Below are 24,266 nucleotides of genomic sequence, written 5' to 3'. Positions count from 1 at the left end.
AAGAACGAAACGAACTCCATCCCCCAAGACAATCGGGAAAACTCCTTCACCAAGTCGTCCATGCCGGTGGCTGATGATTTGTTTCGTTTCCGGAGGATTATTATTTATCGAGCCCCTTGGAGATAGTTCACTGAGGTGGAACTCGCACCACAACGCCCAGACGCTCGTGATCGTCGGATTACGGGGACCTTGGCCAAGCCCTCGTAGTGACTCGGAAGCTCGAACGCAAGATCGGACTAAAACCGGTGAGCAGCGAGTAATTCAACGCTAGTCTCTAGAGACCGCGTCTGCCCTGAATACGGCAGGGCACGAACAGAATAAAGCAAGGAAAAAAACCATATTCTCTGAAAATCTCCTACAAACGACCGAATCCGATTGTGAACCCGTGAGCGCGCGCGGAATCGGCCACTACCGTTTTTTCGGTAGTTCCACCATTTATATGAACCGTCCGCTGATTAATCTTGGGCTGTTAATGAGCGGCTGGGCCGGGTTGATCGGCGGGACCACACAGAATGCGAGACGCGGCCTGGTGGCGATGGCGGTTGTGGTTAGATGGATGGATGGTGTTGCCAAAGCAAAGGAAAAAAGAGAACGGCTACAAAACCGGCCTTAGGTTCTTGGTATTCTAGAACCGTGCAGTTTAGGCCGGATAACGCTCTGGAGGTATTGACATTCGAGTTAGTATGAAATATGATTTATGGAACGGGCCCTAAGTTGTTTGGAAACCATATGGAAGAAGAATGGTACTCTTGTAAAATTTATAGTATATCTGAAATCTACAAAAATGGTGCAACTCTTGATCTTATTGCACTAAGTAGTCTTTTTATCGGTTTAATAAAGGATACGTTTGGTATTGGATAGGACAATTATTTTTAGGATCCAACATTAAATCATTTGTCAAAGTATGCAGACATTCGGCTAAATCTCCTAAGAGATATAACCCGCCTCATATCAGCCTTGGTATAAGAAATAGAACCACTCAGTGGAGTTGTCTTTGCGGGTACTTACCGGTAATCGGTGGTGGTTCGACGACCGTCGACGGTCCGAAGAACGACGGTATGTCCCCGGAGGTGGTGACGGGTGTGTTGAGATCGCCGGCTTGCGCGTCCGTCTGCGATTGCGAGTGGTCGTCGCCGGTGCCGGAGTCGCTGGAGTGATGGCCACCGGACACGGCGCTACTGTTGCTGCCGCCGGTGCTGAGCAGACTCAGATGGGGATGGTGCGGATGATGCTGATGGTGCGCGGAGTGGTGCGACGCCGTGACGCTGGTCGTGGCCGTCGTGTGCGTGGTGATGGCGGTGGAGTTGGCCACACTGGCCGCCCCGGAGGACGCCGCCGACGCCGACGCCGAAGACGACACGATCGCACTGTTCGGGGAGTTGTGTTGCTGCTGCTGCTGAGTGCTCGAATGATGCTGCTGATGCTGGGGATGGTGATGGTGGTGGTGTAGGTGGTGGGGCTGATGGTGGGACAGCGCGGACGCGGTGCTGACGGCCGTCTGGTGGTGGTACGGGTGGTACAGGTGGTGGTGGTGGTTGTTGTTCGGTGTCGCCGTGCTGTTGTTGTTCAGCCCGAGCGAGGTGGTGGTGGTGCCCGTCTTGAACAGGCCGCACGTATCGAAGCTCAGCACGTTGAAGTGTGCCGCGGCCGCCGACTCGGTCAGCAGGAATGTGTGATGCGATGGCGCAACCAACGTTTCTAGCCCTTCCATGATCATGGCAGCTGCTGGTGGTCCAGGGGCAACGCCACCTGTGGGAAAGGAGAAAGATGCCGGTCAGTAAAACTGGAAGAAACCCATGATCTCTACAATGCTGCATCAGCTGCTGCTGCTTCCCGCGGACTGCAGAAAACATATGATCTATTGCCTATGCTTCCCATTCCGACCCGCGTCCATAATCGCTAGGGGCCAATTGTTTCCGCAACTCGCAACCAAAATAGAACTCAAACATTTGCTCACTATTTCTCTCCACTTCACCACCGAGCGGAAGGTTTGCTCTCCTTTTGGGGCCGGGGAAAATTAATTAATTAAATGTCATTAAACAATTGACACCGTGACACTACGCGTAACTAATTCAGTCGTGGCCGCGCTGTCTGTCTCGTGGCCACAGCCGACGTTGCGTTTAGCCCCGCCGATGGTCGCCGTGGTCGTTCCGAATGATGAAGCACAGTCAACATTATGGCGTCCCGAAATGAATTCAAACCCATAAATGGGCGACCCCGTATTAGAGCAAATCGGTCCAGGGACGGGTGTGACTTAGAGGTGGTGGGGGGAGGTGGGGGGACCTCGATCCGATAAGGCAGAACATTTGTTTTCTTCATCTTAGGTACAACACTCCCCGCACAAACCCGACTTCAGACGCTTTTGGACAAACTCTCGACTCTGGCTACAAGAAGAGACCCCAATTGTTGTCTGTTGACGTAAAGTGCCCGTTCTGAGGCTGGCCCTCAGGGCCCAACAATTTGTTGTTTTCTCTTTTGCCCCACAGTCTCTTTTGGCGGAAGTCACATGAGGGAAGCAAATGATTCCAGTCCCGAAACCTCTGTCGACACTTGCAGTTTGCTGGATGGCTATAACTTCCAAATTACTTTTACAACTGTCGACAGTCTGGGATGAAGGTTCATACGCTCGCAAGCTATTCCACAGTAGAAAGGGGGAAGTGATCGTGAGATAACGTTCCGATCGTTCAGTGATCGATAATCCAGATGTTTGCACTCGGGAGCTGCGGTTGATCCAGTGACTTTGGGTTAGGCACTCAAGATATAGGAGAGATCGTTAGAGATCGCTAGAGATCGCTACCGCGCCGTGGATAAAAGTGCAACAGTCCCCCGTGTCTTCTGAGTCTCATCCAATGTGTCTAGTCTGTTTGCACATTGTGGTAAAACGCTTGAACTTCCTTGCGACCCTCGGGTGGGCTTCTTGGGAGCGTTTAAAATGTTCGCCCCGTTGCGCAGCCTGACAAAGACAAGAACACAGCGTTTGACCACCGCCGAGAACGGCCGGGTTTTGTGGTGTAACGAGAAGGGTAAAACAACCAAGAGCTAGTGGTGGTGGTGGTTGTGGTGGTGGTGGTGGTGGTGGTGTTGGTGATCAACAATAAAATTTATAGAAGATAAAGAAAATGTTTATATAATAAAAATAAAATATCGAAAGCAGCAGGCAGGATGGGCAGGGCCCCGAAGTGGTTGTAGCGAAAGGTGAGAACCGTGCAAGCCGGTTTATGAGTGGAGAAGGTCTTTGGTGTATTTTTTTTTAGGGACGGCCGAGCGCGCGAAGAAGCCCAAGAATACAACCGCCGGCTCATCAAGCCATCTTGAGGTGGCGGGATGAAGCGGAGCACGGATAAATGAAACGCCGAAGCGGGATGCGAAGAAGGAAACAACTCTGCTCGGAAAGGAGGAAAAAGGAAAGGCCACGGACTATGACTATGAAACAAGAACAACGCGCGCGCTCGCGCCATAGAAGTGTCAAAATAAACGTATTAAATTTATAGATTTTATTCAGCCCATGGGCCGGGGACGGGTCCGCTTCGGGGACACCGTCGACGAAGGCGGGAGGGATGGATGCCGGAGGTTCCAGATTCCCGGGCGGCCCGGAGTGCGATGTGGTTCCTCGAGCTTTTTTTTTATTATTATTATTATCGGTCACTCACTTTCCCGGTGTTCGGAGGCTGTGAGGGCTTCGGTGTGCCTCTTGTCGTAGTTTGTCCCCGGGTCTTTTCCCCTTCCGACATTCCTGTTATTGCCGTTCTCCTAGCCGCTCCTCGTTCTGCCAGTTCTTCCAGGTGAAGATTAAAGAAAACTAGGAAAACAAAGCGGGACCGGAGAAGTGAGGGCCGACGGGTGATACGGCTCGGCATCGTGCAAATGAAATCATCAACATGTCGCCGGGGTGCGTATGGGTATGAGAGATTTCCTGTGGCCGCGCGCGCAGGGTTGCGTGCAGCCTCTTTTTCTGTTATTGTTTAATAATAGGTGACAGACCGATCTCGGACGGGCTTGGAGTAGTGCGAGATCCTCCCCATCGCCAGGTCGAGAAGGGCCTTTCCTTTGGGACAGGGAAGTATGCCGCTGGCTTGGCTGTTGTCTGGGACGAAGTTCTTAACCCGGAATCGGAATCACCACGCGGACCGCGGGGTTATGGATGAGATTTTCGACCCGAGATTAAGATAAGATTTAAGTGAAACAGATTGACTCTCGCTCATTTTTCTCTCGTCGTTCGCTTCTCCGCTTGAGACGGACACAAACTTGCTGCTTAGCCGCAGGTTACAATCGATATTCACACATCGTGGGCCAACCTCCAGCCCGTGGTTGCGATCGATCGTTAGGGTTGGGCAAGGGTTGGGTGGGAAAAAAGATTAGCTTATCTGATCATCCGAACGCGATGGGGATCTTCCCTCTTATCCCCATGTTTTTTTGTTTTCGTTCACACTCCGGAGCCCATTGTACAAGTCGTCAGAAGGATGACTTTCTCAACCGTGTCCGCATTGCAGCATGAGAAGGGGGAGGAAAAACCGTCACTGTCAGGCTTGTGACTGCACATTGTCTGGTTTCGTGATGTTGGACGAATGTTGTTTTGGATTCTGCTGAATCAATTAGGTCTCAACTGCGAGGCGATGTTTTTGTTATTGGACACAAATGCGATAAAAAGGGAACCAGGAGCGCGACATGCTTTGAAATCATCTGCTGCCACTCCATTGTATCTCGCATCAAAATGAGGCTGTAGTAGAACTCCTCTCAGGGCAGTATTGCGTGCTTTCCCGAAATTGCTTTCAAAATGAATGCCTTCAGCGGTTCCAAAAGTTGTCCTTTATCCATTACGGAGGCTTGGTGCTTAATGGTCCGGTCGTGTGGAAAGTTATGGTCATTTAAAAATATGTCAACTTTCAGCATCCACCCGACCGGTGGCAGACAACGATGGTTCTAGAGTGTAAAAGTTAATTCCCTCGACAGTAGACTAGACTTTTCCATCACAAGGCTAGAATGGAAAGTAGGATGAAAAATAGAGCAAAAAGGAAGCAAGCTGATGGAAAAACACCGCAATGAATGGGTAGTCCAGCAGGGTGCCGGAATTGTCCGTAATGTCACCGGGCAGCGGTGATCATGCGCATTGGCACGAGTGGAAATGCCCTACGTTCGTGGGGCAAGGATATAAAATCAAGGAGTGCTTGGGACACTGGGAAAGGTGGAAGCGAGAACCGATTCGTGGAAAAGCCCCGAGTCACACTTGAAAGGAATGGTAATGATCGCTTACAATGTTGCGCTTACGGTGTCGAACGGAAGAAAATCGGTAGCCAACCGACTAGGGACGCCGCCCCCAAGTCCCCGCGTCAGGGGGGTGTTGGAAAATCGTCGGAAAACCTGTTGATTCCTAGGGAAGGCAGGGGGCAAAACCCTCGGATTAGATGATGCAAAAGAGCAGGATGGGAAAAGTAAACCACCTTTGACCGGAAGCCGAGCTCGGATATGACGGTGACGTTGGACGGTGGGAGGTAAGAAAACGGCCAGATGAAACGAAGAAGAAAATCACACACAAACACAAACAGGTCATACCGCCGCCCAATACCGGTAGCGACTATCAATTCTTTCCATTCTCCTTAGCCGGTGATTATTTTAACGGAGGAAAATTGTAAGCTCAAACACACTGCCCGGGCGGAACGACGAGCTGCCCACCCGCCCCCCCCTCCCCCCCTCGCTTTCCCATTCATCCCCGCTCCGGACGCTGCCAGCGACCTCCATAAATGTCGGCAAACGTTTCTATCAAGTGCGTTTGTTGTTATCCGCTCTCGAAGCACTTTCCCAGCAGAAGTAAGAGAAAAAAAAACTCTACGAAAACACACACACACACAATCCTTCGAAGATGATGGCTTTCCGGCGTATCGTTAGTGTTTGTTAATTATCATTAACACATTCGGTCGAGCGGTTGCCTCGCTGCGCATGAATGATTATCGGGTTGAGAGAGGCAAACAGAGGGAACGGTGATGTGACAGAAGCTCTTCGAGTTTCCACTCCACTCGGCAGCTGGTGCAGCCTCCCGGAAAAAAGTTCAACCGAATCGGACAGAAGGGATGGACGAAGGCCTGGCTGGCGAAATGCGGTGGGCGTGAGAAAAGACGTCGGTTTAAGCATCTCGACAGCGGAGGCAGCCCGAAGTGGAGTGAAGGAAAGGACAGTGCCACCCATAAAGTGATTATATTGTGGCAGATTTGCAAATATAAAGCAACCTGTTGGTTGGTGTTGGTACATTACAAGAAGTATTTATCATCATGCAATATTTATGAATGAAATACCAAGTTTGATTAACTAGCTTCCTTCTCGTGTAAGCGATTTGCATTTCATCAACTCTGTAGACACGAAAATTAACATACCCAAAGTGTTTATAAAAATCAATTTCGGTAAATTTATTTTATCTACTCTTCATCAACGGTCAACTAACGTGAAGATCGGATCGTGGAAAAGCTAGCGAGCACGAACGATCATCTGCACATTACAAAGAAGGGAAGAAAGCGGAATGATCGGTCACTCGTTAACACGCAGATAAATGTGGTTAATCAGTTAACAGCTCGCTTGGGACACATTAAACCACAGTCGATCGCCAAAATCTAAATCTAAACCACACAAAACCCCCAGCCGGCGATATCTAAACTCCCTGTGAGGGTGTTTTTGCTTTGTAATCTCTTCTTCCCTCCCATCCCTCGTGATCATCTAATATCCACAAAAACGAACGAAAAAATAATAAAACCATTCACGATCCAAACAGTTAACGGACGATAGGTGGCCTACACGCGATTATCACAAATCTCGCGTGTCTCGTGCGTTTTTTCGATCGTCGACCGTCGATGATTCATCGACAGAAGACGCCCAGAGCTCGTGGTGTGTTGAAAATGTTTGGCTACAACGGCGCGTGTTTCGGCATAAACACACACACACACACACGCACATGAAGGGCAAGGAAAAAAGGTGCCGCGATGGAAAGGGTTTTTGTTGGTGAGTTATTTGGCGTGGATTGGGTTTTTGCTTTCCGCCTTTTTTATTGCGGCTCCCTGCGGGATGTTTTTTGATGTGCCACCCTGGGCGATGTCGAGTTTTCCACACGAAAATTAAGAGAGAAAGAGCAATAAAAAGAGTGTGTGAGAGAGAGAGAGGGAATCGTCCCGTTGGAAAAGCGCGGTGGTTGGACAACGGGTCGCCAGTGGATCGTTCTATTCTCGGTTCGGAACGATCACGGTCATCGTTGGCGCAAGAAGACACACATCTCCACAAATGAAACCTTCGATGTCACCTCCAATTTCTCCATCCTCCTGTCCGCTTCACACTCATTGCTCTGGAGCTATATTTCTTTTGATTTATTTTCCATCCCGCAGTAGACGTGGAATGTGCTTCATTTATTTTGCTTTTTCCCCACCACAACAGCATCACTCCAAATGACTCTCTCTCTCTGCAACGATAGACGACGTATAAAACATTGTCGTGCGTAAAACATGCGCTTAATGAGCTGCCAAATGGCGACTAACCGGGCTGCACCGCGCATTCCACCAGAGGCGTGTATAGGCCGGTGCGTTGTTCTGCGCCGCCGGGAAAACGGGAGCAGGTTGCATTTTCCACGGGTGCACATATTTTTAGCTCGGTACGTTGCATTCCGCCCGTTTGGGAGGAAATGTTGTGTTGTGTTTATCTTTCTTCCATCATCTTCCACCGACCGCTTGTGTTGTGAGGGTGAGGGTTTGGGAAGAGATTATTTATTCAAGAAAGTTCATTTCGTTCACGTTCAATAAATGAAGTTCAAGAGCAGCAGCAACATTGAACGCTTTGCCAAACAACAAACAAATAAACATAATAGAAAAAAAGACCCGACAACTTGCAACTCCCATAAACAATGCTTACGCAGGCAACGTCCCATTCCGGCGGGCCGCAATCAAACACCATTATCGCAACCTGCACGACACTTTTCCGGAGTGGGCTCATGACGTCAAACGGCACGACGCTCCCGCCGGCCGCATGTGGAAAATGGGATCGGTGAAAATCGCGGGGCAATCGAATTTTATGAATGAACACTACTTGCGTCCACCCAGGCGCGCTGGCGCGGTTCCAAACGAAGGCGGGAAAAGCGTGCGGAAAGGTAAAGAGTTTCGGGTTCAACCCGGGGGAAAACGTACAAGGGGGGGATCTATGCGAGCGTCTACATAGAGCAATGGCTGAAACAGTGCTTGCAAAGCTTGGTGGCTTGTTTGTTGGTGGCCTTCTACGAATTTGTCCCTAATGCCATTACTTCATCTGGAGTAAGTTCCTCTTGAGACAATATTTGCTTCTGGGTATAAATTTTCGGCAAATTTTACCATGAATTAATTTCTCTTGGTTGTTTTTGGAAAAAAACGGCGAACGAGCGCCGTCATTGAAGACCGTAGCAACGTCCCTTTTCCCTGGATGCTGGAATAGAAAATTACAGCCGTTTTTCCAACCGGGCGCTCCCCAGCTCCGGCTCCAGCCACATCCGCGCGGTATTCGACAAACGGCCTGTATCGGAGTGTGCGTGCGAAAAATCGCGTGAATGCGCAGAACGACCGACCTTGAAGTTATGTCACGCTCGGCACTTCTCGCCCCGAACAATCCTTCGTACCCCCGAATCAACCTGCTCGCTCGCTAGCTTCCCTGGCGTCGCGCAATTTTCCGTGCTGGAAAAATGACTCCCACTCGGCACCCGTTCCAACCCCCCCCCGCCACCCCCACGGGGTATTGTTCGCGGTTCGCCGATTCGGCCTCCGGCGAGAATTTTCATTCATACGCCCAGCTCCATTCATCCTTCTCGAACATGCCGAGGGGTTCTTCTGTTGTTTCGTTCCGTGCGGGGTTGGCATGGCGTATAAGCTGCGGTTTGCGGTTGCTATGGGCAACTTAAACGGTAGTTGGTTGGTTGCTTGTTTAACTTTCTACACCATCCTGCCGAGAGCAGCCTTTTAACTGCAGCAACACCCCACACCAGTGCCAACGGCTCGGAAAATCATTCTAGCGAAATGGGTGTGGTGGAATGTTTGCCAGTGTAAGCAAATAATCGATCGTTTGTTTGGGAAAAGCGGACCTGTTTCGGCGGAAGGATGGTGCCCCGTCTTTACGCGAAACAAGGTGCCTGCAAACCACTTCAATTCACATTAATTCGTTTAATTATGTGTCTTTAAGGAGGAGTGCCCTACGTCTTAATTTGAGAGAATTTTAAGTATATTTTCAAGCAAATATTTGAATAACAATTCATCGGAACACTACCAGGGAAAGAAACATTTTTCCAAAAGTAACCTTTCTATGAATATAAGTTTCCATTGGAATCCCTACCTGGAGACGGATCCGAAACGAGAAGAAAATTTGAAACGGTTATACGTTTCAGTCTTGCAGCAAAAGCTGCTGCTCGAAGGAATCGGTTTTGATTCCTCTTTTTTTCACTCCCTTCGATTCGCAACCACTAATCACGGTGGTTGTATTCTATCTTCGAGCCGAAAGTTCAACGTTCACTGTTTAGGACAATTTAGAGCACTTGTTGCGTAATTTTTCGTAGGCCTTCACAGGACACATGACACTTCAGTTTAAACGGTACGATTTTTAACGTGCTTCCCGTTTCGTTCATCGATTTCACCGGTTAATTTCTACACACTGGGAATTATTCTGCTTAAATCTGCTAAGGACGTAACCAAAGCTGCTTGCTTGCTTTGCTATATGTTTCAACTGTGCGGTTCCTTTTTGCTCTACTTTTAATTTCTCTTATCTCGACAGGTACTTCTTATGTTCTCACTCGTTCTGTTCGACTAACTATAAGCACTGGTTGAATTTCACTCAAATATCTTTCCCGGCGTTTGATGGGCTTTACTTTCAACGATTTATTTGTACTTCACTTTTCCTTCTCACAGTAGGCGGTTGTTTGTTTTGTATGTTTTCGAAAAATATGTTTATGTGACGATCAACTTCACTTTCGGTGCCTGTTTGCAATTTGTTCTCTTTCGTTTATTTGTTTTTTGGTGCATCAATATTTTAAACTCCAACAATCGATTCACTCCAATGCAATGCACACCGCTACACACGTTGGTTGACCGACGGAACTTTTCACACTGAATCTTGCTGGCTGGTTTGGCTTGGCACAGGTTTTTGATTTGCACGTACACTTGATTTCTCGATTTCACCAACCACTAGCACTGGAGCACTGGATCGTGGGGGAACTTTTTTCCGAGAGGTGCCTTTCCGTGACCACAACTGGCCATCGTTTGGCGCAGACTAATGGATTGCGACTGCCCTGCGAAAGGGGGCCGGTCGTCGGTTCGATTTTCCGCGTCGCGTTTTCCGCGGTGGCTGTTGTCACAATGGCGCTCGTGTTGGTGGTGGATGCCGTAGAACCTGGTGGGCGATTGCACACAAAAAACACGGAGGGCGAAGTCGTACGCTTCTCGAGCGGGGGGCTGTACCGAGCAAGCAAACCGCGGGGCCACCGAAAAGTGTCACTCGTGCTCTCGGTGTGTGCTAGCGCGCGGAACGTTCGAATACTACTGAAGCGCGCTCCACCGTCGCGGCTCAGTTTTATGAATGAACTGCATCACGCACCGTGCGTCGAGGGCGCGAACGTGTGTGCGTGCGACGTCAGCCAGCCAATCGAGGGCGAGCTTTCGAGACTGGCGCTACTGCGCCGGTCCGCATTGGTCGGTTCAGTATGAATGAACTTGCTGTGTGTGTGCGTTTTGGGGGGGCTTCGGTCCGCGGGGGGGAGCACGGTCGTGTGCCGATGTGTGCGTGAGCGGGGGGTGGGGTCTGGAAGGGTGGCTCGCGATACGTCGCGAACGAACCGTGTTCCGATACACACACAACAGGGAGGGTGGACCCTTTTCGGTGGAGCAAAGGGAGGTACCGTCGGGAGGCGTTGTAGAGTTTGGAGACTTTTTCTCTTACGGGGGGTGTGTGTGTGTGTGTGTGTGTGCTGTTTGGTACCGATTTTCCAAACACAAACTCCCACACATCGCGCGGGAGTTGTGTGTTGCGTTTTCAACTCCCCCGTCCCTCCCCCCCGTTCCCCGTGGCAGTCCCTTCGACCACCCCTTTACAGCTCCTCGCAGCCTCCACAAGTTGTGCGCTTCCTTTTTTCCTGCCTCCATCGCGCTCACTCGCACACATCCCATATACCCCACACGCTTCAGGTCATCATCGTCAACGCGATGCAATGACACCGGGCACGCGTCCTTTTTGTTTGCTGTGTTGTGTTTTGTTTATTGTTTTCCTCTTTCCTCTGCCTCTTTCCGTTCCCGCTTCCTTTCACTCATCTCTTCCTTGTTTGATTCATTTTGCATCATTTTTCGCGACGCAAGCTGGGGGGAGGGGAGGTTTTCGCCTGATGCCGCCTGTTGCTTTGGGCGATGTTTCGCGATTGTTGCCGCTGAAGCTTAATGCCAAATTTTCATTGTACTTTTGGGCGAGGGTCTTGTAAGGAAAATGTGTTCCGGCTCTGTACAACCAGATTTATGTTTCCGCTTACCTTTGGGTAGAGGTGGCATAACATTCTTTACCGGTTGGATGCAGATATTTTCGTCTATTTAATTCAACTCACTTTGTTTATCATCCTCTTTGCATATAGCTTGCCTTTCAGAAATAATGAATTTGCCAAACATGTTCATTCGTAACACTTAGAAGATATTCGTTTAAATTTTCCTAAAATGCAATTATTCTCAAATTGCTTTCACCAATGAACGTACAAGTACAATGTATTCCAAGAAATTTCCTCTCAACAAAGAAACTCTTGAATGGTTGCTTGTTGGTAAACGTTTTGAAACATGAAGAAAACGGCATGGAAAATAAAAGAAAAACTTGTTGAAAATGAAAACCATATCAACATGGACCGGGGCTTGTTCCTTCGGTAGAACACGGGCCGAGGACGACGAAGCCGACGACGTGCGGCCTGGCGGACACGAAGGAACACGCGTCGAAGAAAGCGATCAAAAGAAATCTTCCGCCGGCCATGTAGCGGCGGTTTGGCGATCAAAAGCCATCATTCCACCCCGTGCCTTGTGTTCCTTGTGACATAATCGAAGCAAAAGGGCTCGGGTGCTCATCGCCGGCGGAGGCGACCGGGTTTCGGAGACGGAATGTGCGACTATCGGAGATCTACTGATGAAGAAAGATAATTCAAAAATGGGCCCGGTTTCCATGGCACCCGATGTGCCATAACTCATGAAGGTAGGAAATTACAATTGAAATCGTTTTTGGTCATTAAGGTTTAGGTCGTACTTAGATGAAGGCAAAGGTAGCAATTTAAAAGTTTCGTATTATAGAAATAGGAAAACAAATGCAAATGAAACTAGTCTTTCGGTACGAGATAGTATTTTTTCCCCCCCGTTGCATCGATTGAGAGTGAAAGTAGGTTCGGCACGAGCCAAATCGTCCAGTTACAGTTCTCCAAGCAAGCTTCGGCCAGCAGATCGGCATCGCCATAAACTGAGCTTGTCGATCTTCTCCAATATTTATGTTTATATCTTTTGCTCTCGCGAAGACGCTTCCTCCGGTGCGGTCTTCGGTGAAGAAGTTTCCCGCCGGGCCGACCGAAGTCCGTTCGATCGAAGAAAAGTGTCACATGTGTCACGGGGGAGCGAGCGAGACTAAGCGGCACGCTTAACCGACTGCGGGTGTGCGAATGCGACGGAACGCGGTTCGTACGATCTGCGTGGCTTAATCAGCGTCCGCGTCTCGCGCTAACGGAACGCTCCCCCGGAACGGGCCGGCACCCAGGGCGGCCCAGATGGTACCAAAAAGTGGCAAATTGCGTCCTTCCCGCGGGCTACCGTTCGCGCCGACCCGGTCAGGTGAAGCGTCCGGCACGAAACAATCGATCCGGCGCCGGTCGGTGGCGATCGAACCACCCGGTCGGGGTTAAAAGGGCATCGGAAAAAAATGGCATCGAGCCTTCCGCGTTGCACCGGATGCTGGTGTTCGGTGCTGGTGCCGAGCGACGCGTGCGAGCGAGCGAGATGCAACGACGAGAAAACGGGCGAGTACGATCGACGGAGGGGGTGCGATGGCGGGGCGACGATCGAGTGAGGATTTATGCCACGGTGTGGAGAAAAATGGTCCGCCGTTATGTAGATTGGCTTTCGGGCCAAGCGTCGTTTCCAACGAGCCCTGGCCGGCACACTCGTCGCCCTTTCCCGTCGCTTCCGGCTTGCCGCTCGAAATGCAACTCGGTTGCTTACTTTTTTATCATCGGCAACGCAACGGTACGGAAAATGCTCACGCAATGGAAGAACCCCTTGGCGGAGAGGATAAGCTTAGGGGCCGTGCGTGCCACATACGAGCGTGCCCGGTGGAAACATATGGTCGGTTCTTTGGCCGAGGAGGCTTTTTAGAATGGCAAATTTGAAGGGATTAGATGCAAACGATTGAGGCCACAGTGGTCCGTACTGACACATCGCCGCAAGGTGATTGGCATTAGGGTAGCATTTAAAGTCCAGGAAAAGGCAAGATGTTGGTTAGGTGATAACTGTTCTTAAACCACGTCGAGACAATATGGAACATGCATTACGATAAGATTTGAACTTAACGCTAGCTCAAACGTAAACCAAACACGGTTTAAGACCCGAGAAAAAGAATTTAATTCGGCTACATTAACGAAAAAATATAACGAAATGTAACATTAGGAAAACCTAAAATTCTTTAAAAAACAATCAATTAAATATGAATAATAAATACAATAGAACGTCGATTAATCGGGGTGTTCAGGACTGGGTGATCCCCGGATAATCGATTTCCAGAACGAGTTTATAGGACAAGAGTTAAGTTGAGAAGAAGTAAGAACTAACAAAACCATGTTTTTTACCTACATTAGTAAATGGTTAATTGCATTTTTTTTAAAAAGAGATTTGGACTAAAACTTTGGAAATAACAATTTTTACCAATCTGGTAAATGTAATAATATTTAACACGGCTTTGCTGTTGTCCACTGTAGGTATAGCTTAAAAAAAGCATCAAAATATAAATCAAATATCGCATTAGATTGAAACAGTTGCATTTGCTCCAAAAACTGATAACCCAAGGAGTCAAAAGATCCTCTGCCTTGGTATTTCGTTTCCACAAGTTCATGCATGATTTAAAAATGAAATTATTCTTTTCAAATATTTTCCTTTTACATTTTATTGTAGCCCGAACTATCCAAACAATAAAAATAGCATTCAGAAGATCACTTTTATGATACAGTAAGGTAAGAAAAGTAAATTATCATCTAATTGAACGTTTAGGCCCCATATGCTGGCGTTGCACCGGCTGGGAGGAAACTATTCCCCTAGAACCTAACGATATTTATCGATGATTTTTATCCACCCGTACATATCTCGCAAACGCCCTCCGCCCAGCATTGTTGTTCCGACGGCGTCCTTACCCGAACCGTCCAGGGCCTGGAGCATAGGCCGCTCCTTGCGTGCCGTTTCAGCATGATGTATAAATTGCACCGCAGATAGTGAAAGATTGTACGAACGGCAGACGACGACGCGGTGCAGCCACGTGCAGCGGCCTTGTGCGCCCGGGCGAACCGATCGAACCGATCGTCCGGGTCCGGGCGATCGAGAAAACGGAACGAGCGAACCGTATGGGCTCGTGGGTAAGATATGGCACTGCGAGCCGATATTTATTGGGGATAGTAATATCATTACCGTAATTGTTGGTGCTTTAAAATATTTGAGCGATAATAGATTTAACGATTTTCGGTCCGGTTCGATCACGGCGGCATTCGGAGAGGGGTAGGGTGGGGACACGTTCGGGTGGAGCCGAACCGGGTCCTGTTCGATCGTTGAGCGTCGTTTTTCCGCTTCCTTTATTCCTCTTCCCTCGGTGCTCGTCCACCGGGCGTGTCCACAGGGCGCATCGGACGGACAGGATTATGAGGTGATAAAATTGGTTGTTTGTTTTCTTATTTTCTCCAATACGGTCGCCCCCGCTCCGTTCCGCCCGTGGATATTAATCGCGTTCCCACCCTTCGCCCCATCGGGGGACAGTCCCCCAGCATGGCGATCCTCGATTGATAAATCTTTTAACACATTTGCGTACGGTGGTGGTGGTGGAGTCCTGGTCCGGTTTCAGCATTGCATCGGGCCACAGATGCTGTTTTGGGGCGGCCGAGTTTTGGAACAAGTTATTCGCCCGGCCCGGGCGTGAGGAAAAGCGACAAGAAGCATGTTCACGGCATTTCTCCACCCCGTCCGTTCCACGCCCGCTGGCTTGGACAGGGGGAGGAGGAGGAGGGGGGGGGGGATGATAGCCAAAATGGCCAAAAATTGTCAAAGGCCGCATGCGGCGCCGTCAGGCACCGGCGTGTGGATGAATAATTTGGTGTTTTGAGATATCGTGCGTCCGGCGAGATTGGCAACGCATTTGTCTCTCCAACAAAAACCAACCCCATCAAGCCTCTCGTATCGGTCACTGTATGGGAGGGAGGGAGAGATGGAGTGACTTTCCACAGCCTGTTGTAAATAAATATGTTTATTTTTGACACTCCACATTCATTATGCTGCGAGCGGGACGACGAGGTTCTCGACCGATCGATACATTTCCGAATCGGCCATTTGGCATGAGGTTAAAAAATCGATGTTTCGACAGACACGCGCGCACCCGTGTGGCGCCGACGGGGGCCCCGTTGATGTTATCATAGTTTTAAGCGATTTCTCAAGATTATCAGCTTCTTTCTCGCTCGCCGTGCGGTGATCGGAGCGATGGATATTATTTAGCTGTCAAGTGGCCGCTTCGATCGATGAGTGTCGTGTAGCGGTTTCAGGGAGATAAGTAAAAGATTTCTTAGGCCCAAGTGGATGAAGAAAGGTGCTCCAGAATGAAGAACAAATAAGGAGTGTAAAGTAGCAGGTGGGTTTGGTTTTATGTTGAGCGATCATTACGCATGGTATTAGATAAAGTATTCACTCATGGTGTTTCACTCTTAGTATTTTTTAATGGTTTCAAACACAGTTTAAGATTTTTAACAAGCACATGTTAACGTTTGAAATGTGTTTTCGAAAAGTTGTATTTTTTTTTTTGGAAGATGTTTAAGTGTCTTTTTTATCTATTGGAAAAATCGAATACATACGCATGAACCGAAAGAGTAGCCAATTCAATTGGTCTAAAATCTCTATCACCTCCTTAAAATCGCGTCACATACCAATTAACTGAAGACGAAAACGAATGATCAAAACAGTACAACGAACGAAAGAAATAGAACTAGATTAATTATGGCGGATCGCATTTCGTCCAACGAAGCTAGTGTCGCCGCAAAGTACACATTACGCACCGACGTCTTTCTAACGATGCTATGAGCGTGGCAGTACATTACTCCACCGAACAAACACCACCTTGCCCTATTGTCACTCCTGGCATGCTGCGGCAAGTGTAAGATTATGGAAGCACCGCATGGAATCGGTACTGGTGTGCCGGAATGGTTTAAAAATAGCTCGCCCGGCGTAGGCCGTACACACTCGTGTTTCGCTAAAAATATCCTGCCTGGGTACGGTGGTGTTTGTTGTCGTTGTTTTTCGGTCCAATTTAATCACCATCACCGACAGCACACCCCCGCCACTACCAGGCTTTCTGCCCCGTGCTCCCAAAAACTCCAGCAGCTCGGGTTTGGGATTGTGCACAGTTGGTCATTGTGCGCCTGCTAGGCGAAAATGTGTGCTGGCAACGACGCACTCTAGGCGGAACCGGCGGAGTCGTCGGGAGTTCCAAAATTAACAGAGCACTGACCCACCAGAGCACCAGTTTCCGCCAGGCAGGCAGGCAGGCAGGCAGTCAGGGCGGCGTTTGCAGCTATGTCGCTGGAAGGAGGGAAAGCAAAACAGTGCGAGCAATTTTCCACAATTAGCCACTTCCTACTTAGCGGCGTCACACACTATGACGCGTGTGCGAAAAGAAAGCGTGCTGCCTCCGATGTCGGGCGTGTGCCGAAACTGAGCCTGGTCGAAGAAACAAATGAACTCTAAGTAAACAAGTGGGTACAAGAAGAAAAAACGGGAACGTTACGCTTCAACAGATCATCTCTCAACGAGCTCACTCTCACTCGAACCGGGCCTAACCCCGGGTTCCACGATCCTTTGACGTGTACGCATCCGTGTTTTGTGGTCGTTACTGATAGTCTCTGTTTTTTCACTGAAATATATATTTTTACCAGCGCATCACAGGGGTTTTGTTTACGTACGGGGTTGAGGGTCGAACGGGAAGCTGGGGGTCGGCAAAGGTGGGGCCAAAAGAACAATGACGCCCGGTGGCCGTTTACGGTATCGGTAAAAATAACCCTTCGCGTTACTTACGGTACCCCTTTCGCACCTCCTTCGGTGTCCTTTAATGTGCATTAGTCACGCCATCGAATCAACCCGGCATGGAATCAACAATTGGAGAGAAAACAAGGCGTACACAACAAGCGTGTGACGTGTGTGTACTGGTACATGCAAAAAATAAAGGCAAAACTCTCCGGGATCCTGATGTGACGTACGAAGATCATGGTATTTGGCGGAAGCTAAGTTAGTGCGGGAGGAAAATATAAATACGGTGATTCGGTTTCGGTTTCGCCTTTTTTACATATGTTTTTATTTCCGTGCCGCAGATGACGCCTATTTCTAACGAGCCGTACCAATTTTGGGCAAAAGTTCGACAAAAGCGATTATGTTATTGTTTGCTTAGCAGGAATCGGAAGGACTTCGCAGCATAATTGAAAAGGTCTCTTCCGGGTGCGGGCGTTCGCCCTGTTGGTGGTGCTATTTTTAACCGAAATTTATCAATTGAATTTCCTTTGGTTGGGAAAAACGTGAAAAGCACGTTTTGCAGCCCGTTATAAAAATAGTTATGGTCTCATGTTTATGTAAGGGGAGACAGAATATTGCTTCATAATGGCTATGCATTTATTGTTATGTTTTCATCATGCACTTTTGATGAAAAGTTTATCTTTCTCTTTCAAGTAGTTTTCCAGATGATAAATATTAACACAAAAATATTCTCAAGCTCTTTTAAAATTGACTTCGATTTAACATTGCTTGAATAAATGACATTGAAAACGGAATACTTTTTCTGGAATTGTCCATGGAAAGCATGTTTCATTTTGAGCCTTAAAAGCCTGTCCAAGGCAAGAATGCGAGACACCGGCTAAAAATCCTCCGAAAGCGTTGTCAAGTGCTCAAATCAAGCAGCGAAGAAGACACAGTGTCTTCCACAGCTAGCCCAAGGCGGCTGCTTCCAGAAGGAATCCACTCTAATCTACTTCGGTCGCCTTTCGTTTTGCCCCCTTTTATCTCCCACCACGGCAGCCCCGGTGCCGTTCGGGGAATTAATCTAAATTGATCAGCTGTTGTTTCAATCTTGGGGCCGAAAGGAAAACACACAACAAACTGTTGCATCGCCCCACCGCGTCGGGGGTGCAGTGAAGTGACCGTGCGTGAAATATCGTGCGTGTCGGTATGTTGTCACTGCGTGGTGCACTTTCATCCTCCCGCATCCCGCTGCATTCCTGCCGGAGGTGCGAGCGGGGAATGTTACTTTTCCTCTGCTTCTTCTAACGTCTAACGCGGCCATTTTTTTTCCGGGTCTGTGGCACTCCCGCACCGTAACGTGTTGCATCGGTTCGCTAGATGATTTGTTTACTCTATTGTTACGTGCTGGGCTCCGCCCCAGGGCCGGGGTGGTGTCTCCGCGGGATGCACGACGCCAAAGCTGTCACACGGGGTTGAGTTGTGTTCCTTAGCAGACGAGGACACTTTTCCTCCATCCACCGATTTGTTGTCGCGTGTTTTGTTTATTTTCTCTTGCACACACCAAGGTATGGGCTCCGTTTCGATAATCCATTTACGCGCGCATTTTTCTAACGTTGTTTTCATTTGAGCAACACGATAATGCGTCTGCTAGAAGCGCTCGTGCGAAAACAACAGCCCCCCCGCCCGGGGGGAAGGAAAAGGACGATTGGGAAACGGGCACAACACTTCTTTGCGAGCTGTTTTGTTAAGGGTTTGATCTTCTCTTGTTTTTTTTGTTCCGAGTGTCGACATCTTTCCCCGCGCCTTTCCGCATCGGACGAAGTGACAAATCGCGACGCGGTCTCAAGATGCAAGCGGATAGTTTTGCGTAGCGTTTGATGAAAAATGGCACCGAAAAGACGATCCCTTCGTGCCCGAGAAGGAGTTCTAATTGATGATGTGTCGGGAGTGAGATGAGTTGTGAAGTCGCTACCAACCAGCTTGTAGCTGTAGTAGTTTGTGTCAAATGAGCCTGCATGATTACCAAACCAGCAGCAGGAGCGCTTAAGCATGGCTTCGATGTGAAAAAAAACTATTTTTGTGAAAAATGAGATTTAGCTTCACTAACAAATGCAAATTTTTCGATAAAATTTATAAAAATTATGCATATTCAACTCTGTAAAGCTTTTACTTTTGAGACCTTTTTGTTTCAATGTACTATCACACTGAAATTCGTACATCTGGGGGGTCTGTTATGCAGAGCATATTTTGATACGTATAATTTATTTTATTCCATTTACAATACATCATTTATTGCAGCTGGCAAGATTTTCGGGATCAATTAAAACAAACTTAATGTCTCCAATCTCGGCTTTTACTTGGCTAGTGTCTCTTCATCACTCATTCCTTTTTCCTTTTCCATGGGAAACGCAGCAGAACGTTTGATTCGTTCCTTCTAGTACGCGTCGCCATCCAACTCGGTGATCAACCACTTCAAGCGACACCAAGATGAGGACAGTCCGCGCCCCTGTTAGATCGCCTCAAAAGCGGAGCGGAAAAATGAAATCACGCCGACTTGGACTTTGGTGCGCCGTTTTCGCTCCGTACGTTAAAAATTATTAATGTGGTGAATAAAGATTTTAATGTATCACGTAATTGCCACTCGGTTGCGGGTTCGCGGTTGGGAAGCCGCGGATCAACGGACCTCGTCCGGGGGGCGACGGCGATCGAAGAGGCGCGGAAAAACAACCGACCGGACAGCATGCTAACGGCCGCGTGAAGGTGTCTCTTATTTTCACGACCTGTGACAGACGGCGGGTACATTTTTCCCAGCTCTTGTTCGGTCCTCGCTCGCGCGGGTCCCTCAGCTCTTGCGCTGACCCCGGCGGTAAAGTATATAACATTAACGCGCCCGGGTAACGGTGTTTCACTTAAAGCTTTCCCCGTACGTGGTGTGACATCCCTGGCGCAAGAGTGTGAATTAAATTGGAGCCACTTTATGGGAGTCCTGTCATAGTTCCGGCCACCGCCGTTAAGCGGACTACCGTTGGGTTGACTGTTGTTTGGTCTGGCGTGGTCAATAAAAATACATTTTGTACAATGCGCTCCGTTCTCGGCGTTTGATCTATCAGCCAGGGGACACTTTGCACATCCGGCCATTCGCCTTGGAATTACATGGCCATCTCGTTTGCGGGATGAAATCTTACCGAAGTTTTTCGAACCGTTTATTAACGTGTGGTTTCTTCTGTTTTCTGTAAATCATTTTGGGTTTATACAAAGTTAAACCATTTAACCTTCTAAAAATTACTACCTCTTGGAAATGGTGTTCAAAACATCCACTTGGCGTCCTGATATGCGTTACTGGTGGCCTTAATTTTCCCTCGTTCATCACGCTACAATGTTATCGTTTGTTTTTTCAAAGCAAACCTATATCTCTTCGTGTCATGCTGGTTGCTCGTCGCTAATTTTAGTCGTACGATGAAATTCGTCTTCCAGCCTTTAATCATGGCATGTACGGTGACGTTTGCCAAATTGCGAACGCAGCAGCTATTTTCGATCGGGATGATTTTGGATAAGGAGCTTTTCTCTGAGGACGTCATAAGAGGTTTCGTTGATAAGCTTGCGAGCCCATGCGACGGGTTTGCGTGTTTCAAGTTACCACAAGATACCAGCAAGCAAAAAAAACCAACAAAAAGAGATTACTTTTTACACACCGGGTTGTTAAAACGGCTCGTTTCCGGGGTAACAATACACCGTGGCGCAATCGAAAAACGATTAGTTTCGGAATCTTGTTCCAGATCGTTGACGTAAGCGGAACATGTCGGTTGATAAGATCGGATGTCTGATAAATTACCCTCAACGTTGCTGGTGCAACCTTATGGAAGGGGAGCGGGGTGGAAAATCAACCCCAATCGATAGGTCAATTTGGAACATATACGTACGCAAACGGAGCCAGTCTGGTGCCTGGATCGTGTGAAAATCGATACCTTTCCATTGACCAGAAACGCAATAAAAAACGGGGCGCACAATGTACGGGGAAACGTCACCCATCGGGTACGCCGGATAACGGATATCGGAGTGTTGGCAAGTGCTCGATGTGGCCATCGAGCGTTTGTGAATGAGAATTTTCCAACCGGCCGGAGGAAAACGCCGGCCCAACGTGGCGTGCGTACGTTGAGGCAGGCGACGTGCAATGGGTGTTATCGATTTTTCACCCGGAAAGTACACACTCACGCACACATTCACACACACCAACTTGGCCGGGGATCGGAGCTGGATCGAGTGTTTTCGTCGGAATTGCGCTGGCGCTTCGGCCGTTTGACGTCATGTTCATTCATAAAATTTTTACGCCCGAAGCGGTCGGGTGACATCGTTTTTTTTTTCTTTCATCCTGCTGTCCCCCAGACGAGTACGGCGCGGTTCGCTGGAGGCCCGCACGATGCGAAGGGTGTTGGTGTGCCTGCCTGCTCGGACGGAGACACCGAAGCCACGGGGTTGGAAGGGCACGGAGGCTCCAGCTCGGCATGCCACTGCGCATGATTACGTTATCAAAGTTCACTGTCCACACCGTGGGGCAGCCGGGGGGCAGGTGCTTAGAGGTGGCACAGGTCTGGGGGAGGACGTAGGGCAAGAGCTACAGCGTGCCAGTGTTGCCAGCCGGGGCGTGGCAGACGGCGTTTCCTTTAGATAATGGCCGATATCAAGGAAATGGTCGAATTGTTGGACCTCGAAAGTAGTTTTCAGCAATTCAACTCAATTGGAATGAAACCAAACGTTAGATTAGCGATCACCACGGCTGTTAGTAAAAAGTTTTGACGATTTTTTATCAATGACCTTGACATACGCTAAGAGAGTATGACGCCTTCTGGCAACCCTGCTGAAAGGTAGTGGCTCGAGAGTTTGAGCAAAAAATCATTTCATTCATAACTAGACGACCGATACCTTCCTCCACCACCAGGGACCGGTTCCTCATCTAGCTATAAGCGTGCACGTGTAGTGGTTTTTGGGGTGGTTCGATTAGAAGCCCCGGCTGGAGCACAACACAACCGCACAATTTTCACCAAACCGTTGTAGAGATATTTTTTGGAGGAGAAATGAGCCTAATCCGGACGTGTATGAACACTTCACATTGCAGCGAGCTGGTATTAGTGTCAATTTTCATGTAGTGGAACACATATACCCAGGCACACCATTTTTCCGAGCCATGGACACGCTCGTGTACATAGGGCGACCTTCCGTGCGTAGGTGGAATCAAGGACTACATTTTTGAATGAATGAAATCGTGTCCTCCCGCTCCAAGAACCACGCTCCCCCCCGCGCGCTACCGAGGCCGGAAATTATGATGTTTCCCTTCAACAAAATTTCATCAACCCCAGAAGGAGGCGCCGGGCGTGTTTCTCCGAATTCAAGCAATTGTTTCAAAATTCTTCAAGGACGACGCCTCACCGTGCGCCGTGAGAAAAGCCATCCTGCCACCACCAACGTTTCATAGTCTCCGAGTGGTGTGAATTATACCGCGTGATCCACAACCCATCGAGGCGTAGGCGCTTTGAAGCGGGCGAAAAGGGCTGTCACTCAACGTACTCAAGCGCCCAGCGAAGGTATGGCAATGGGGGATGGAAAACTTTTTGGACAAAATGGCTGTTTGAGTGAAAATCCATCCCAATACTAGCGCGTCAGGGGACCTGTGTAGGAGGGAAAGTTTGCAAAAGTTTACCCATTTTTCGTACTACATACGTGCTTGGAAGGTCGTTAACCCCCTGAGAAAACATTCCTGCGCGCAGTTTTTATTGGACTGAATTGTGTTTGAATGGAATACTTTTCCACTCGAAGCGAAACGAAACCAACGCTTACACTAAAACCGTAGCGTTTATTAACCTCGCCGTGCTGCAAGATTCGATACGTGCACATTATAGTGAAGGGAAAATGAAAATTTCATCTCGGGAAACGCTCAACCTCTGTTAAGCAGTGGGTGTCCGAAGTGAATCTTCTCTGTTCTAGAGAATCATTTTTTTGTTGCTGAATTGCAATCGAACATAGGCGTGTTTCCTTCCGCTCTCCGAATAGACTTCGTTTCCTTTACTAAAGATCTGTTGTGTGGGAAAATTTCTTTGCTGGGTGGCATTTAACCATGCATACTACTGGGACTTCCCTTACATTGATTTGCCCAAACATTATCGCCGGTCGAGTATGAAAACAGTCCAGCGGAAAAACGCCTCCTACAATCGGTGCACCGAATGCGGCGGAAATGCATGCAGACGGTGGGAAAACAGCGTTTCGCTTCGATGCCAATCGAGCGAGGCGTGGTTCTACGTATTTGTGGCCAGACGCACTTGCAGCTCGTGAAGCATGCCGCCGAGTAGTTCACACAGACCGTTGTTGTTGATGCCTTGCCTCCACGCGGAGGTAAATTATTTGCCCGGAGATTGCGTGGGATGATCGTGAGACGAGTGTAGTTCTTCCGATTCTTCACCATTCCAGTGCGGTAGGTCGCGTCTGGGGTGTATACTGGTGCATCACGATGCACCTGCACACTTCCGCCACCTATTGAGCGGATGCAGTTCGGGAGCGAAGGCGATTGTTTATTGTTGAGTACTTCTAGGTAACATTTGGAGCGGAAAATGTTTCACTCGGCACCTAAGTGGCGGATAAAATGGTACTACACATATTTCCCCCACACGTCTTGCATCCTTTGGGTGGTCGTTGGTAGCCGTATGAAGTGTTTTTCATCGTCTACTTTACATCCTCCGCCCAACAATGCTTCAAAGAGCTCTACCGGAACAGAATTTTCGCCTACAGCGTGTAGGAATCGCTTTGTTTTGGGATCTAATTCCTTTGATATTTTATTAGCGAGCAGGAAACGATGTCTAGAAAACCCGTCTCCAGGAAACCGTTGGTTAGGTGAGGTGATCTTATTGAATCAAACAAACCATCACCTTCTAGGAACAGTTATTTTTCCGATTGAAAGCATGGACTAGCAAACGTTCATCATGAGATATTTTGATGTGTTTTCTACATACATATTTTTAGCATATCTGTACGCAACATGCCTCATAT

At 48.6% G+C, this 24,266-nt stretch overlaps 1 protein-coding gene across 1 annotated transcript in view; it reads right to left on the bottom strand.

The window, feature by feature from the left end:
* LOC131272806 (protein grainyhead) overlaps window positions 1-24,266 on the bottom strand; it is a 68,804-nt gene that overhangs the window by 4,573 nt on the left and 39,965 nt on the right. The window contains exon 3 of the mRNA XM_058274666.1: window positions 1,009-1,749. Within this exon, the coding sequence (XP_058130649.1) occupies window positions 1,009-1,717 (709 nt within the window). The 5' untranslated portion in view covers window positions 1,718-1,749. The remainder of the gene's footprint in view (window positions 1-1,008; window positions 1,750-24,266) is intronic.

Source organism: Anopheles coustani, chromosome 3 (assembly GCF_943734705.1).
Source record: "Anopheles coustani chromosome 3, idAnoCousDA_361_x.2, whole genome shotgun sequence".
Taxonomy (NCBI): Eukaryota; Metazoa; Arthropoda; class Insecta; order Diptera; family Culicidae; genus Anopheles; species Anopheles coustani.
The sequence above is the reverse complement of the archived record's forward strand: the minus strand, read 5'-3'. Positions and strand labels throughout refer to the sequence as shown.